A 16911-nucleotide genomic window follows, 5' to 3' on the forward strand; every position below is an offset into this window, starting at 1 on the left:
ATTTATGATATCTAAAACATTAAAACTAAGGGGAACTGAATTAATTAAAAGAATTAAAATTTTCATTTTAAGGTGATTGATATTTAAGTTTATGATCTTTAAAATATTAAAGTCAAGAGGAAATTAATTAATTATTAAATAAAATCTTTATTAAATCTTTATTAAATAAATTTATTGAATAAAAATAAAAATAAAAATAAAAATAAAAATAAAAATAAAAATAAAAATAAAAATAAAAATAAAAATAAAAATAAAAATAAAAATAAAAATAAAAATAAAATAAAAATAAAATTAAAACAAAACCCCCATCCAGGGGATTGATTTTTAAACTTACGATATTTGAAATATTGAAATAAAAGGGAAATTAATTGATCAAATCAAAATTTTAATTTAGGGGATCGAGTTCTTAAATTTATGACACTTAAATCCTTCAACTCAAAGGGGAAACCAACCACTTAATTCCATTTAAAAAATTTCATTGGAGGGGATTTTTTTTATTAAATAAATTTATTGAAAAAAAATTATTAAATAAAAATAAAAATAAAGAATAAAGAATAAAAATAAAAATAAAAATTAAAGTAAAAATAAAAGTAAAAATAAAAATAAAAGTAAAAATAAAAATAAAAATAAAATAAAAGTAAAAATAAAAATAAAAGTTAAAATAAAAATAAAAGTAAAAGTAAAAATAAAAAAAAAAAGTAAAAATAAAAATAAAAAAAAGTAAAAATAAAGGTAAAAATAAAGATAAAAATAAAAATAGAAGTAAAAATAAAAATAAAAGTAAAAATAAAAATAAAAATAAAAGTAAAAATAGAAATAAAGATAAAAATTAAAATTGAAATTAAAATTAAAATTAAAATTAAAATTAAAATTAAAATTAAAATTAAAATTAAACCACCATCAAGGGGATCGATTTTTAAACTCGCGATATTTAAAATATTGAAATAAAAGGAGGAACGAACTAATCAAACTAAAATTCTAATTTAGGGGAAACCAACCCCTTAACTCAACAAAAAAATCTCATTTCAGGTGACTTTTTTTTCCCCGATTTTTTCCGTTAAAAAATCCCAGATCCCCTTTTCCTTCCCCGTGTTTTTCCCCGTTGTTTTTCCCCGTTTTCCCGTTTTTTTTCACCTGCGGTGTCGCCGAGCCCCTTGGCGGGGGGGCGGGCGGTGGCGGAAGCGGCGCAGGGAGGTGACGGTGTGGGAGCCCACCAGGGTGTAGCGGCCGAAGGCGCGGCAGTCCAGCACCCGGATGTTCAGGGGAGGGTGCAGCAGCTCGTTCTCCGGCAGGTCCTGCGGGGTTGGGGGGGTCTGAGGGGGCGGTTGGGGTGGGGAGTGGGGTTTGGGGTGGTTGGGATGGGGAGTGGGATGGGGAGTGGGGTTTGGGGTGGTTGGGAGGGTGGTTGGGAAGGGGAGTGGGGTTTGGGGTGGTTGGGAGGGTGGTTGGGATGGTGGTTGGGATGGTGTTTGGGATGGGGGATGTTTGGGATGGTGTTTGGGATGGGGAGTGGGATTTGGGGTGGTTGGGATGGGGAGTGGGATATGGAGTGGGATTTGGGAAGGGGAGTGGGATTTGGGGTGGTTGGGAGGGCGGTTGGGGTGGGGAGTGGGATTTGGGGTGATTGAGGAGGCAGCTGGGATGGGGAGTGGGATTTGGGGTGGTTGGGAGGGTGGTTGGAGTGGGGAGTGGGATTTGGGGTGATTGAGGAGGCAGTTGGGATGGGGAGTGGGATTTGGGGTGGTTGGGATGGGGAGTGGGATGGGGAGTGGGATGGGGAGTGGGATTTGGGGTGGTTGGGATGGGAGTGGGATGGGGGGTGGAATTTGGGGTGTCTGGGATGGTGGTTGGGATGGGGAGTGGGATTTGGGGTGGTTGGGATGGGGAGTGGGATTTGGGGTGGTTGGGATGGTGGTTGGGATGGAAAGTGAGATTTGGGAAGGGGAGTGGGATTTGGGGTGGTTGGGATGGAGAGTGGGATGGGGGATGTCTGGGATGGTGGTTGGGAAGGGGAGTGGGATTTGGGGTGGTCGGGAGGGTGGTTGGGATGGGGGATGTTTGGGATGGTGGTTGGGAAGGGGAGTGGGATTTGGGGTGTCTGGGATGGTGGCTGAGAAGGGGAGTGAGATTTGGGAAGGGGAGTGGGATTTGGGGTGGTTGGGATGGGAGTGGGATTTGGGGTGTTTGGGATGGGGAGTGGGATGGGGGATGTTTGGGATGCTGTTTGGGATGGGGAGTGGGATTTGGGGTGGTTGGGATGGGGAGTGGGATTTGGGGTGGTTGGGATGGGGAGTGGGATTTGGGGTGGTTGGGATGGGATTGGGATGGGGAGTGGGATTCGGGGTGGTTGGGATGGGGAGTGGGATTTGGGAAGGGGAGTGGGATTTGGGGTGGTTGGGATGGGAGTGGGATGGGGGATGGAATTTGGGGTGTCTGGGATTGTGGTTGGGATGGAGAGTGAGATTCGGGATGTCTGGGATGGGGATTGGGAAGGGGAGTGGGATTTGGGATATCTGGGCTGGTGTTTGGGATGGGATTTGGGATATCTGTGATGGTTTTTGGGATGGGATTTGGGATATCTGTGATGGTGTTTGGGATGGGGATGGGATTTGGGATATCTATGATGGTGTTTGGGATGGGATTTGGGATATCTGTGATGGTGTTTGGGATGGGATTTGGGATATCTGTGATGGTGTTTGGGATGGGATTTGGGATATCTGTGATGGTGTTTGGGATGGGATTTGGGATATCTGTGATGGTGTTTGGGATGGGATTTGGGATATCTGTGTTGGTGTTTGGGATGGGATTTGGGATATCTGTGATGGTGTTTGGGATGGGATTTGGGATATCTGTGATGGTGTTTGGGATGGGATTTGGGATGTCTGTGACAGTGACCGCGAAGGGGCCCAGAACCAGCAGAGCCCAGCCCAGGGACTGCCCGGAACGGCTCCGGAGCTGCTCCAGCAGCGCCCGGCTCGGATCCCTCGGGGCAGGGATCCCACCGGGACGGTGCCCACGGCCCCAAAGGCCTCCAGGGACCCCACTCACCACCTCGAACCACTTGACGAGGGTGCCGAAGTTGGGGTTCTTGCGGTAGTTGGGGATGAGGGCGGACTGGACCCCCCGCCCCGCGCACTCGATGTCCACGCGCGGCCGGTCCACCTGGGCCAGGTTCACCCGCTTCAGGTCCCGCAGACCCCAGAACAGCACCTGGGGAGGGGGGAGCAGAAGGAGGAGGGAGGGCGTGAGTGGGACAGGGAGTGTCCCCCGGGATGGTTCTCCATGGAGGGGGATCCCTGAGGGGCCTCCCCCTCCCTCCTCAGAGCCTCTCTGAGCCCCCCCCCAAAAAACCCACCCCACACCTGACCTGCAGCGGCCCCACCGGCTCCCACCGGCTGCCCTCAACACTCCTTTTCCTGAGTTCTTCCCTTTTCCCACCCTGGGACCCCACAGAGCAGCTTCTTCCATCCCAAATGTGGCTCCCAGTGCTTCTTCCATCCCAAATGTGGCTCCCGGCTCGGCACCGGCGTCACCTCGTCATGGTGGGATTGGTGTCACCGTCACGGTGGGATCGGTGTCACCATCACGGTGGGATCGGTGTCACCATCACAGTGGGATTGGTGTCACCGTCATGGTGGGATCGGTGTCACCATCACGGTGGGATCGGTGTCACCATCACGGTGGGATTGGTGTCACCATCACGGTGGGATTGGTGTCACCATCACGGTGGGATCGGTGTCACCATCACGGTGGGATCGGTGTCACCATCACGGTGGGATTGGTGTCACTATCACAGGGGGATCGGTGTCACCATCACAGGGGGATTGGTGTCACCGTCACAGGGGGATTGGTGTCACCGTCACAGTGGGATTGGTGTCACCATCACAGGGGGATCGGTGTCACCATCACAGTGGGATTGGTGTCACCGTCACAGGGGGATTGGTGTCACCGTCATGGTGGGATCAGTGTCACCATCACAGGGGGATCGGTGTCACCGTCACAGGGGGATTGGTGTCACCGTCACAGGGGGATTGGTGTCACCGTCACAGGGGGATTGGTGTCACCGTCACGGTGGGATCGGTGTCACCATCACAGCGGGATCGGTGTCACCATCACGGTGGGATCAGTGTCACCATCACGGTGGGATCGGTGTCACCATCACAGTGGGATTGGTGTCACCGTCACGGTGGGATTGGTGTCACCGTCACAGTGGGATTGGTGTCACCATCACGGTGGGATCGGTGTCACCATCACAGTGGGATTGGTGTCACCGTCACGGTGGGATCGGTGTCACCGTCACGGTGGGATCGGTGTCACCGTCACGGTGGGATCAGTGTCACCATCACGGTGGGATCGGTGTCACCATCACAGTGGGATCGGTGTCACCGTCACGGTGGGATCGGTGTCACCATCACAGGGGGATCGGTGTCACCATCACAGGGGGATTGGTGTCACCGTCATGGTGGGATCGGTGTCACCATCACGGTGGGATCGGTGTCACCGTCACGGTGGGATTGGTGTCACCATCACAGGGGGATCCGTGTCACCGTCACGGTGGGATCGGTGTCACCATCACAGTGGGATCGGTGTCACCATCACGGTGGGATCGGTGTCACCATCACAGGGGGATCGGTGTCACCATCACAGGGGGATTGGTGTCACCGTCACAGTGGGATCGGTGTCACCATCACAGTGGGATTGGTGTCACCGTCACGGTGGGATCGGTGTCACCGTCACGGTGGGATCGGTGTCACCATCACAGTGGGATTGGTGTCACCGTCATGGTGGGATCGGTGTCACCATCACAGTGGGATTGGTGTCACCATCACAGTGGGATTGGTGTCACCGGGCAAACCCGCTGCTGCTCCCTGCCTGGGGCAACAGGGCTGCCACCGGGAGCAAAAATTCCCCTCCGTGGGGATTTTCCCCACCTCCTGGGTTCCCCGTTTGGGATGGAAAAGCCCTCCCAGCCCGTGGATCCCCCCTGTGCCCGATGCCCACCTTGTCACTGAGTGCCACGGCCAGGCCTTCCTGGGACACCTCCAGGGCTGGGCACTCCAAACCTCCCTGGGCAGCCCCTGCCAGGGCCTGACCACCCTTTCCAGCAGGAAATTCCCTCCTCCTGTCCCACCTGAGCCTCCCCTGGCACAGCTGGAGGCCGTTCCCTCTCCTCCTGTCCCTTGTTCCCCTGGAAGCAGAGCCCGACCCCCCCCCGGCTCCCCCCTCCTGTCAGGGGGTTGCAGAGCCAGAAGGTCCCCCCTGAGCCTCCTTTGCTCCAGGCTGAGCCCCCCCAGCTCCCTCAGCCCCTCCTGCTGCTCCAGCCCCTTCCCAGCTCCCTTCCCTTCCCTGCCCACGCTCCAGCCCCTCCCTGTGTCTCCTGTGTGAGGTCCCAGAGCTGCCCCAGCCCTGGAGGTGCCCCAGCAGTGCCAGCACGGGGAGGGCACTGCCCTGGCCCCGCTGGACACACCGTTCTGGACAGAAATGCCCCTTCAGACCCCTGCAGACACACGAGGGACGTCCCACCCTCGCTGCCCGAGGCCGGTGGGTGCAGAGTCCCCGAGCCCTCTTTGGGGGACACGACCCAGCTCCCCGGTGTTTTTTTAGGGATGCTCCAGTGCTTCCCAGCCTGACCAGCCCAGGGAGATCCCCGCCCTTTACCTCCACCCTGTATCTGCTCAGCACCGGGCGGATCCCCAGCGGCACCGGCAGGATCGGGCCCCGCTCCACGTCCGTGGGGCCGTCGATGGGGGGCAGGTCGGACTTGCCCCCGGGGCCGATCTGGAAGAGAAGGAGCCAGGATCAGGAGCTGCCCCTTTGAGCCGGTGCTTGGCTGCTGGGAGGAAGCTTTTTGTCCATCCCACGGGATCCTGGAAGGGTTTGGATTGGAAGCGGGATCTCCACGACCATCTCGTCCCAACCCCAAGGAGCTTTTTGTCCATCCCATGGGATCCCAGAATGGATTGGGTTGGAAGGGGGATCTCCAAGATCATCTTGTCCCAATCCCAACCCCAAGAAGCTTTTTGTCCATCCCATGGGATCCCGGAACAGTTTGGGTTGGAAGGGGGATCTCCACGACCATCTCGTGCCAACCCCAAGAAGCTTTTTGTCCATCCCACGGGATCCCAGAATGGTTTGGTTGGAAGGGGGATGGATCTCCACGACCATCTCGTCCCAACCCCAAGGAGCTTTGCGTCCATCCCATGGGATCCCGGAACAGTTTGGGTTGGAAGGGGGATCTCCACAACCATCTCATCCCAACCCTGAGAAGCTTTTTGTCCATCCCATGGAATCCCAGAAGGGTTTGGGTTGGAAGGGGGATCTCCACGACCATCTCGTCCCAACCCCAAGGAGCTTTTTGTCCATCCCATGGGATCCCAGAACGGATTGGATTGGAAGGAGGATTTCTAAGACCAGCTCGTCCCAATCTCAACCCTGAGAAGCTTTTTGTCCATCCCACGGGATCTCAGAACGGTTTGGGTTGGAAGGGGGATCTCCATGACCATCTCATCCCAACCCCAGGGAGCTTTTTGTCCATCCTACGGGATCCCAGAATGGATTGGGTTGGAAGGGAGATCTCCACGACCATCTTGTCCCAGTCCCAATCCTGAGAAACTTTTTGTCCACCCCACGGGATCCCGGAATGGTTTATGTTGGAAGGGGGATTTCCAAGACCAGCTCGTCCCAATCTCAACCCTGAGAAGCTTTTTGTCCATCCCATGGGATCCCAGAAGGGTTTGGGTTGGAAGGGGGATGGATCTCCACGACCATCTTGTCCCAACCCCAAGGAGCTTTTCGTCCATCCCACAGGATCCCAGAATGGGTTGGGTTGGAAGGGGGATTTCCAAGACCAGCTCGTCCCAATCTCAACCCTGAGAAGCTTTTTGTCCATCCCATGGGATTCCAGAATGGATTGGGTTGGAAGGGGGATCTCCATGACCATCTTGTCCCAGAGAGCCCAGCCAGGGAGTAGCTCCTGCCCCATCCCTCCCAGTCCCTGAGAACACAACCAGGGAGCAGCTCCTTCCCAATCCCAGAGAGCCCAGTCAGGGAGCAGCTCCTGTCCCATCCCTCCCAATCCCTGATATCCCAGCCAGGGAGCAGCTCCTGTCCCATCCCTCCCAATCCCTGATATCCCAGCCAGGGAGCAGCTCCTTCCCAATCCCAGAGATCCCAGTCAGGGAGCAGTTCCTTCCCAATCCCAGAGAGCCTGACCAGGGAGCAGCTCCTGTTCCATCCCTCCCAATCCCAGAGAGCCTGACCAGGGAGCAGCTCCTTCCCAATCCCAGAGAGCCCAGCCAGGGAGCAGCTCCTGCCCCATCCCTCCCAATCCCAGAGATCCCAACCAGGGAGCAGCTCCTGTCCCATCCCTCTCAATCCCAGAGAGCCCAGCCAGGGAGCAGCTCCTGTTCCATCCCTCCCAATCCCAGAGAGCCCAGCCAGGGAGCAGCTCCTGTCCCATCCCTCCCAATCCCTGATATCCCAGCCAGGGAGCAGCTCCTTCCCAATCCCAGAGATCCCAGTCAGGGAGCAGCTCCTTCCCAATCCCTGAGAGTCCAGCCAAGGAGCAGCTCCTGCCCTGTCCCTCCCAGTCCCTGAGAATCCAGCCAGGGAGCAGCTCCTTCCCAATCCCAGAGAGCCCAGCCAGGGAGCAGCTCCTTCCCAATCCCAGAGAGCCCAGCCAGGGAGCAGCTCCTGCCCCATCCCTCCCAATCCCAGAGAGCCCAGCCAGAGAGCAGCTCCTTCCCAATCCCAGAGAGCCTGACCAGGGAGCAGCTCCTGTTCCATCCTTCCCAACCCCAGAGAGCCCAGCCAGAGAGCAGCTCCTTCCCAATCCCAGAGAGCCCAGCCAGGGAGCAGCTCCTTCCCAATCCCAGAGAGCCTGACCAGGGAACAGTTCCTGTCCCATCCCTCCCAATCCCTGAGAACCCAGCCAGGGAGCAGCTCCTGCCCCATTCCTCTCAATCCCAGAGATCCCAGCCAGGGAGCAGCTCCTGTTCCATCCCTCCCAATCCCAGAGATCCCAGCCAGGGAGCAGCTCCTTCCCAGTCTCTCAGAGCCTGACCAGGGGGCAGCTCCTTTCCCATCCCTCCCATCTTCCCGTCTCTCCCGGGCTCTGCTCCGTGCCCTCTCCCATGCCAGCCCTCCCCGTGCCCGGGGGGTACCTGGAGCAGCTCCTTTCCCATCCCTCCCATCTTCCCGTCTCTCCCGGGCTCAGCTCCGTGCCCTGTGCCCTGCCAGCCCTCCCCGTGCCCGGGGGTACCTGGAGCAGCTCCTTTCCCATCCCTCCCATCTTCCCGTCTCTCCCGGGCTCAGCTCCATGCCCTGTGCCCTGCCAGCCCTCCCCGTGCCCGGGGGTACCTGGAGCAGCTCCTTTCCCATCCCTCCCATCTTCCCGTCTCTCCCGGGCTCTGCTCCGTGCCCTCTCCCATGCCAGCCCTCCCCGTGCCCGGGGGTACCTGGAGCAGCTCGAATGCCGCCAGCAGGTCCCCGGCGGTGGCGTTTCCGCGGTAGATCTGGTAGTACTCGAGCTGGGGGGGGAAGCGGGGGGGCCCGTACTGCTCCTCCGACATCTTCACCACCGGCTTGGCGAACGTGCGGCCCATGAAGTCGGCCTTGCCCTGCGGGGAGAGGGGTGGGAACGGCCCTTGGAGGGGTGGATCCCAAAAAGGGGGACTCTGGGATTGACCCCACGGCTCCCTCTTGTTGTGGTTAGAACAGGACCGGTCTCAGAATCCCAGAATCCCAGAATCTCAGAATCTCAGAATCCCAGAATCACATAATCCCAAAATCACAGAATCCCAGAATCTCAGAATCTCAGAATCTCAGAATCACAGAATCCCAAAATCACAGAATCTCAGAATCTCAGAATCTCAGAATCCCAGAATCCCAGAATCTCAGAATCCCAGAATCCCAGAATCTCAGAATCCCAGAATCCCAGAATCCCAGAATCTCAGAATCCCAGAATCCCAGAATCTCAGAATCCCAGAATCTCAGAATCCCAGAATCACATAATCCCAAAATCTCAGAATCCCAGAATCTCAGAATCTCAGAATTCCAGAATCCCAGAATCTCAGAATCCCAGAATCTCAGAGTCTCAGAATCCCAGAATCACAGAATCCCAGAATCTCAGAATCCCAGAATCTCAGAATCCCAGAATCTCAGAATCTCAGAATCCCAAAATCCCAGAATCTCAGAATCTCAGAATCCCAGAATCTCAGAATTCCAGAATCCCAGAATCTCAGAATCTCAGAATCCCAGAATCTCAGAATCCCAGAATCCCAGAATCACAGAATCCCAGAATCTCAGAATCCCAGAATCCCAGAATCTCAGAATCCCAGAATCTCAGAATCCCAGAATCACATAATCCCAAAATCACAGAATCACAGAATCTCAGAATCTCAGAATCTCAGAATCACAGAATCCCAAAATCACAGAATCTCAGAATCTCAGAATCTCAAAATCCCAGAATCTCAGAATCTCAGAATCACAGAATCCCAGAATCTCAGAATCCCAGAATCCCAAAATCCCAGAATCTCAGAATCTCAGAATCCCAGAATCTCAGAATCCCAGAATCTCAGAATCACAGAATCCCAGAATCTCAGAATCCCAGAATCTCAGAATCTCAGAATCCCAGAATCTCAGAATCTCAGAATCCCAGAATCCCAGAATCTCAGAATCCCAGAATCCCAGAATCCCAGAATCTCAGAATCCCAGAATCTCAGAATCTCAGAATCCCAGAATCTCAGAATCCCAGAATCCCAGAATCCCAGAATCTCAGAATCCCAAAATCCCAGAATCCCAGAATCTCAGAATCCCAGAATCATAGAGTCTCAGAATCCCAGAATCTCAGAATCCCAGAATCTCAGAATCTCAAAATCCCAGAATCACAGAATCCCAGAATCTCAGAATCCCAGAATCACAGAATCCCAGAATCTCAGAATCCCAGAATCTCAGAATCTCAGAATCCCAGAATCTCAGAATCCCAGAATCTCAGAATCTCAGAATCCCAGAATCTCAGAATCCCAGAATCCAATCCCACAATCTCAGAATCCCAGAATCTACGAATCTCAGAATCCCAGAATCTCAGAATCCCAAAATCACAGAATCCCAGAATCCCAGAATCTCAGAATCCCAGAATCCCAGAATCCCAGAATCTCAGAATCCCAGAATCTCGGAATCTCAGAATCTCAGAATCCCAGAATCCCAGAATCTCAGAATCCCAGAATCTCAGAATCTCAGAATCCCAGAATCTCAGAATCCCAGAATCCCAGAATCTCAGAATCCCAGAATCTCAGAATCCCAGAATCCCAAAATCTCAGAATCTCAGAATCCCAGAATCTCAGAATCCCAGAATCCCAGAATCTCAGAATCCCAGAATCCCAGAATCAGCTGGGTGTGAAGGGACCTCCGAGATCATCCAGTCCAACCCTTGATCCAACCCCGTCGTGGTTCCCAGCCCGTGGCACTGATCCCACATCCAGTCTGTCCTTAAACACCTCCAGGGTTGGAGAACCCACCCCCTCCCTGGGCAGCCCATTCCAGGGGCTGATCCCTCTCCATGGAAAGAATTCCTTCCCCATATCCAGCCTGCCCCTCCCCTGGCAGAGTTTAAGACAGAGCCCTCTGGTCCTGCTGCTGGATCCTGGGAGAAGGGAATAACTGGGAGGTGGGAATAGTTGGGATGTGGGACAGGAGGGGGAATAGTTGGGATATGGGAGAAAAGAGGGAATAGTTGGGATGTGGGAGAGGAGGGGGAGTAGTTGGGATGTGGGTTGGGAAGGGGAATAAACTGGGATGTAGGAAAGGAGGGGGAATAGTTGGGATGTGGGAGAAAAGGGGGAATAGTTGGGATGTGGGAGAGGAGGGGGAATAATTGGGATGTGGGTTGGGAAGGGGAATAAACTGGGATGTGGGAGAGGAGAATAGTTGGGATATGGGAGAGGAGGAGGAATAGCTGGGATGTGGGTTGGGAAGGGGAATAATTGGGATGTGGGAGAAAAGGGGGAATAGTTGGGATGTGGGAGAGGAGGAGGAATAATTGGGATGTGGGTTGGAAGGGGGAATAACTGGGATGTGGGATAGGATGAGGAATAATTTGCAATGTGGGCTGGGAGGGGGAATAATTGGAATGTGGGTTGTGAAGGGGGAATAATTGGGATGTGGGATAGGAGGGGGAATTCCCATCCTTCCCGATATCCAACCTGCCCCTGCCCTGGCACAGCTGGAGGCCGAGCCCTCTTGTCCTGCTGCTGCTTCCTGGGAGAAGGGAATAACTGGGAGGTGGGAATAGTCGGGATGTGGGAGAGGAGGGGGAATAGTTGGGATGTGGGAAAGGAGGAGGAATAATTAGGATGTGGGTTGGGAAGGGGAATAAATTGGGATGTGGGAGAAAAGGGGGAATTGTTGGGATGTGGGATAGAAGGGGGAATAATTGGGATGTGGGACAGAAGGAGGAATAGTTGGGATGTGGGATAGGAGGAGGAATAGTTGGGATGTGGGTTGGGAAGGGGAATAATTGGGATGTGGGAAAGGAGGGGGAATAGTTGGGATGTGGGATAGGAGGAGGAATAATTGGGATGTGGGAGAGGAGGAGGAATAAATTGGAATAGGAGGGGGAATAATTGGGATGTGGGTTGGGAAGAGGAATAAGTTGGGATGTGGGACAGGAGGGGGAATAGTTGGGATGTGGGATAGGAGGAGGAATAGTTGGGATGTGGGTTGGGAAGGGGAATAATTGGGATGTGGGAAAGGAGGGGGAATAGTTGGGATGTGGGATAGGAGGAGGAATAATTGGGATGTGGGAGAGGAGGAGGAATAAATTGGAATAGGAGGGGGAATAATTGGGATGTGGGTTGGGAAGAGGAATAAGTTGGGATGTGGGACAGGAGGGGGAATAGTTGGGATGTGGGATAGGAGGAGGAATAGTTGGGATGTGGGTTGGGAAGGGGAATAATTGGGATGTGGGAAAGGAGGGGGAATAGTTGGGATGTGGGATAGGAGGAGGAATAATTGGGATGTGGGAGAGGAGGAGGAATAAATTGGAATAGGAGGGGGAATAATTGGGATGTGGGTTGGGAAGAGGAATAAGTTGGGATGTGGGACAGGAGGGGGAATAGTTGGGATATGGGAGAAAAGAGGGAATAGTTGGGATGTAGGAGAGGAGGAGGAATAACTGGGATGTGGGTTGGGAAGAGGAATAAATTGGGATGTGGGAAAGGAAGGGGAATAGCTGGGATGTGGGTTAGGAGAGGGGATAATTCAGATGTGGGATAGGGGGGGGAATTCCCATCCTTCCCGATATCCAGCCTGCCCCTCCCCTGGCACAGCTGGAGGCCGAGCCCTCTTATCCTGCTGCTGGTTCCTGGAAGCAGAGCCCGATCCCACCCGGCTCCCCCCTCCTGGCAGGGAGTTGTGGGGCGGGAAAAGCTCCCTCCTGACCCCTCTTTTCCCTGGGATGAGCCCCTTCCCAGCTCCCTCAGCCTCTCCTCACGGGAATTGTGCTCCAGTCCCTTCCCTGGCCCTGCTCCAGCCCCTCCTTGTATATAATTGTAAGATATCCACGTTCCAAACCAGACCTGGATGTCCGGGGTCTTTTTTGGGTCGGGATAAGGGAAATATAAAAGTTCCTAAAAAAAATTAAAATCTTCTGGGGCCGTGTAGGAATTTTGTACACGGGAGGGGGGGGTTCTGTTCTCTCTCAGGGCTTAAGAAAAAAGGAAGAGCCAAAAACAAAGAGTTTTTGACAGAGGATGCCCAGCAGCCAATGGGAAAGAAGGGAAAGCCCCTTTTTCGGAGAAAAAAACCCCTTTTTAGGCAAAAACAAATACTCTAAGCTTATCCGAAAAGAGGTGGGATTTTGCAGAACTACAAAATGTGTGAAAATTAAACCCAAAGGGGTCTTTTTCCCCTGGAAATTCACCGAATAAATCCTTTGTTCTGTGAGTTTGCGCAGTCTCTCTGAATTTAAGAGAGGAATTTTTCTGACAGTGGGAACGGCCCTCGGTGTTGTGGATCCCACACAGGGACTCTGGGATTGACCCCACGGCCAGAACTGACCCATGGGTAGAACAGGGATCCCTTTGGGATCCCCTTGGGGTCGGGACACGGAAGCTCAGGGCCAACCTCCAGTCCTGAGGGACAGCAGGGAGGGCAGGGAGAGGCAGCTTTCCCAAAGGGAAAGGCTGGGGTGGTGTCCCCTGGGCTCCAGCCTGGCTGAGGCTCTTCCTTCTCCCCCCAAAAATCAGACAAAAAATCAAGGTGACAGGGAAGGGACACAGAAAAGGGGGGCAGGGAAGGGTCAGAGGGAAGGTGGCAGGGAAGTGTGACAGGGAAGGTGACAGGGAAGGGTGACAGGGAAGGGGGACAGGGAAGGTGACAGGAGGGGGATGTGCCCGTTCCCACACAGATTCCCACTCCAGATTCTTTCCTGAGCTCAGCAGCGGGAAAGAAACTGGGATTTGTGCTTGTTCTACCACGAGTTTTGGGTCGGAAGAGGAAAGATTTTCATTTTTCCTGAAGATTCCCGTCCGTGGGGAACGCAGGGCAGGGGCCACACCTTGCCATGGGAGAGGCTCCCACAGGCTGGACAGGTCCCATCCCACCCCACGGGCTGGTTTGTGTCCTGCTGGGGCTGAACCAAGGCCAAGGAATGGACCCACGGGTAGAACAGGATCCCTTTGGGATCCCCTTGGGGTCGGGACACGGAAGCTCAGGGCCAACCTCCAGTCCTGAGGGACAGCAGGGAGGGCAGGGAGGGGCGGCTTTCCCAAAAAAAAGGCTGGGGTGGTGTCCCCTGGGCTCCAGCCTGGCTGAGGATCTTCCTTCTCCCCCCAAAAATCAGACAATTTAATTCCCTCACCCGTGAGGGGCAGAGGTTTCACATTCCAGATGTGGGGGGGGAAGGACACCAATTTCCAATCCTCGAGCCCTTCCCAAGAACCCCGAGCTCTCCCGAGGGCCGGGAGAAGGGGCTCCTCGCCCCCTGTGACCCCAGGGGTGCCCCCCAGGCCCCCCCGGGGTGTCCTCACCACGGTGTCCTGGTCGTAGATCTCGATGACGATGATGGGGGGGTCGTCCCTCATCTCGTGGGCCTCCCCGAACAGCTCCACGTTGTCAAACACCAGCAGCTGGTCCCAGGTCGGGCACAGGGTCTCGTTGAGGACCTGGAAAAGGGCGGGAGAGATCCCGATTGCCCCGGGGAAGGGAGCAGAGCCCTGTGCCAGGGGGGTGGGAGGGGTTGCTCCGGGTTTTTTCTGGCGTCTCCCAGGGGTTCTCCTGGGAAGGACACCCCCGCAGTGGAGAAGCAGAATTATTCCCAGTGCCCACCAGGCTCCCTAAATCCCGGCAGGACCACTAAAACGTGGTCCTGCCTCTCCAAAGCAGGCAGGGAATGCCAGAAAAAGGGATGGAGGGGACACGCTGGGAGGGGGCTCCTGGGAGGAGGCAATTCCCAAGTGCCAGGGCTGCTGCTCCCACCACAGTCGACCCAACCCTTGGTCCATGGGGCCTGTGCCAGGGGAGGAGGGTGGGACATGCAAAGCCAAAACCCACCCCTCTATCCTTCCATCCCTCCATCCTTCCACCCCTCCATCCTTCCTTCCATCTCTCCATCCCTCCATCCTTCCTTCCATCCATCCTTCCACTCCTCCATCCCTCCACCCTTCCATCCCTCCCTCCATCCATCCTTCCATCCTTCCATCTCTCCAACCCTCCATCCTTCCTCCCCTCCATCCCTCCACCCTTCCACCCCCCTATCCTTCCATCCTTCCACCTCTCCATCCCTCTATCCTTCCTTCCGTCCTTCCATCCTTTCCATCCCTCTCACCCTTCCATCCCTCCCACCCTTCCATCCCTCCATCCCTCTATCCTTCCACCCCTCCATCCTTCCATCCTTCCACCCCTCCATCCATCCATTTCTCCATCCTTCAATCTCTCAATTCCTCCATACTTCCTTCCATCCTTCCATCTCTCCACCCCTCCATCCTTCCATCCCACCATCCTTCCATCCCTCCATCCTTCCACCTCTCCATCCCTCCACCCTTCCACCCCCCTATCCTTCCATCCTTCCACCTCTCCATCTCTCTATCCTTCCTTCCATCCTTCCATCCCTCCCACCCTTCCATCCTTCCACCCCTCCACCCTTCCATCCCTCCATCCTTCCTTCCACCCTTCCACCCTTCCATCCCTCCATCCATCCATCCTTCCACCTCTCCATCTCTCTATCCTTCCTTCCATCCTTCCACCCCTCCACCCTTCCATCCCTCCACCCTTCCACCTCTCCACCCTTCCATCCCTCCCATCCTTCCATCTCTCCATCCTTCCATCCCTCCATCCATGCATCCTTCCACCCCTCCATTCTTCCATCCTTCCACCCCTCCATTCTTCCATCCTTCCATCCCTCCATCCATGCATCCTTCCATCCCTCCATTCTTCCATCCCTCCATTCTTCCATCCTTCCACCCTTCCATTCCTGCATCCTTCCATCTCTCCATCCTTCCATCCCTCCACCCTTCCACCCCCCTATCCTTCCATCCTTCCACCTCTCCATCCCTCTATCCTTCCTTCCGTCCTTCCATCCCTCCATCCTTTCCATCCCTCTCACCCTTCCATCCCTCCCACCCTTCCATCTCTCCATCCCTCCATCCTTCCACCCCTCCACCCCTCCATCCATCCATTTCTCCATCCTTCAATCTCTCAATTCCTCCATCCTTCCATCTCTCCACCCCTCCATCCTTCCACCTCTCCATCCCTCCACCCTTCCACCCCCCTATCCTTCCATCCCTCCACCCTTCCACCCTCCCACCCCTCCATCCCTCCCTCCATCCTTCCATCCTTCCACCCCTCCACCCTGCCATCCCTCCCACCCCTCCATCCTTCCACCCTTCCATCTCTCCATCCTTCCATCCCTCCCACCCCTCCATCCCTCCTTCCACCCTTCCATCCCTCCCTCCACCCCTCCACCCCTCCATCCCTCCCTCCACCCCTCCCTCCCTCCCTGCCTCCCCCCCCATCTGTCACCTCTGTGCAGTGGCTCTGGGAGGTGAAGAAGACCCTGGCGAAGGGGTCGGAGAGGCCGCTGCTGTCAGCGGCGAACAAGCTCCTGGCCTGGTACATGTGGGCCCGCAGCTGGAACACCTGCTTCTCTGCGGGGCACGAGGGCAACGGGGCGGGCTGGGGGCACGGCCCGGAGCCCCCCTTTGGGGCAGGGGTAGGGGGGAAGGAGGGCAGGTTTGGGGTCAGGGTTAGGGGGGAAGGAGGGCAGGTTTGGGGTTAGGGTTGGGGGGAAGGAGGGCAGGTTTGGGTTAGGGTTGGGGGGGAAGGAGGGCAGGTTTGGGGTCAGGGGTAGGGGGGGAAGGAGGGCAGGTTTGGGGTCAGGGTTAGCGGGGGAAGGAGGGCAGGTTTGGGGTCAGGGGTAGGGGGGGAAGGAGGGCAGGTTTGGGGTCAGGGTCGGGGGGGAAAGGAGGGCAGGTTTGGGTTAGGGTTGGGGGGGAAGGAGGGCAGGTTTGGGGTCAGGGGTAGGGGGGGAAGGAGGGCAGGTTTGGGTTAGGGTTGGGGGGGAAGGAGGGCAGGTTTGGGGTCAGGGGTAGGGGGGGAAGGAGGGCAGGTTTGGGGTCAGGGTTAGCGGGGGAAGGAGGGCAGGTTTGGGGTCAGGGTCGGGGGGGAAAGGAGGGCAGGTTTGGGGTCAGGGTTAGTGTTAGGGGGGAAGGAGGGCAGGTTTGGGGGTCAGGGTTAGGGGGGGAAGGAGGGCAGGTTTGGGGCTTGGGTTAGGGGGGGAAGGAGGGCAGGTCTGGGGTCAGGGTTAGGGGGGAAGGAGGGCAGGTCTGGGGTCAGGGTTAGGGGGGAAGGAGGGCAGGTTTGGGGTCAGGGTTATGGGTTAGGGGGGAAGGAGGGCAGGTTTGGGGTCAGGGTTAG

The 16911-nt window shown here is 55.0% G+C and overlaps 1 protein-coding gene across 1 annotated transcript in view; it reads right to left on the minus strand.

The window, feature by feature from the left end:
• OTOF (otoferlin) overlaps positions 1–16911 on the minus strand; it is a 134719-nt gene that overhangs the window by 24638 nt on the left and 93170 nt on the right. Inside the window, exons 30-35 of the mRNA XM_064651246.1 lie at positions 16018–16142; positions 14028–14162; positions 8457–8618; positions 5659–5778; positions 3049–3210; positions 1135–1295 (exon numbers count right to left, since the gene is read on the minus strand). Coding sequence (XP_064507316.1) covers positions 1135–1295; positions 3049–3210; positions 5659–5778; positions 8457–8618; positions 14028–14162; positions 16018–16142 — 865 coding nt within the window. The remainder of the gene's footprint in view (positions 1–1134; positions 1296–3048; positions 3211–5658; positions 5779–8456; positions 8619–14027; positions 14163–16017; positions 16143–16911) is intronic.

This window comes from Pseudopipra pipra, chromosome 3 (assembly GCF_036250125.1).
Source record: "Pseudopipra pipra isolate bDixPip1 chromosome 3, bDixPip1.hap1, whole genome shotgun sequence".
Lineage (NCBI taxonomy): Eukaryota > Metazoa > Chordata > Aves > Passeriformes > Pipridae > Pseudopipra > Pseudopipra pipra.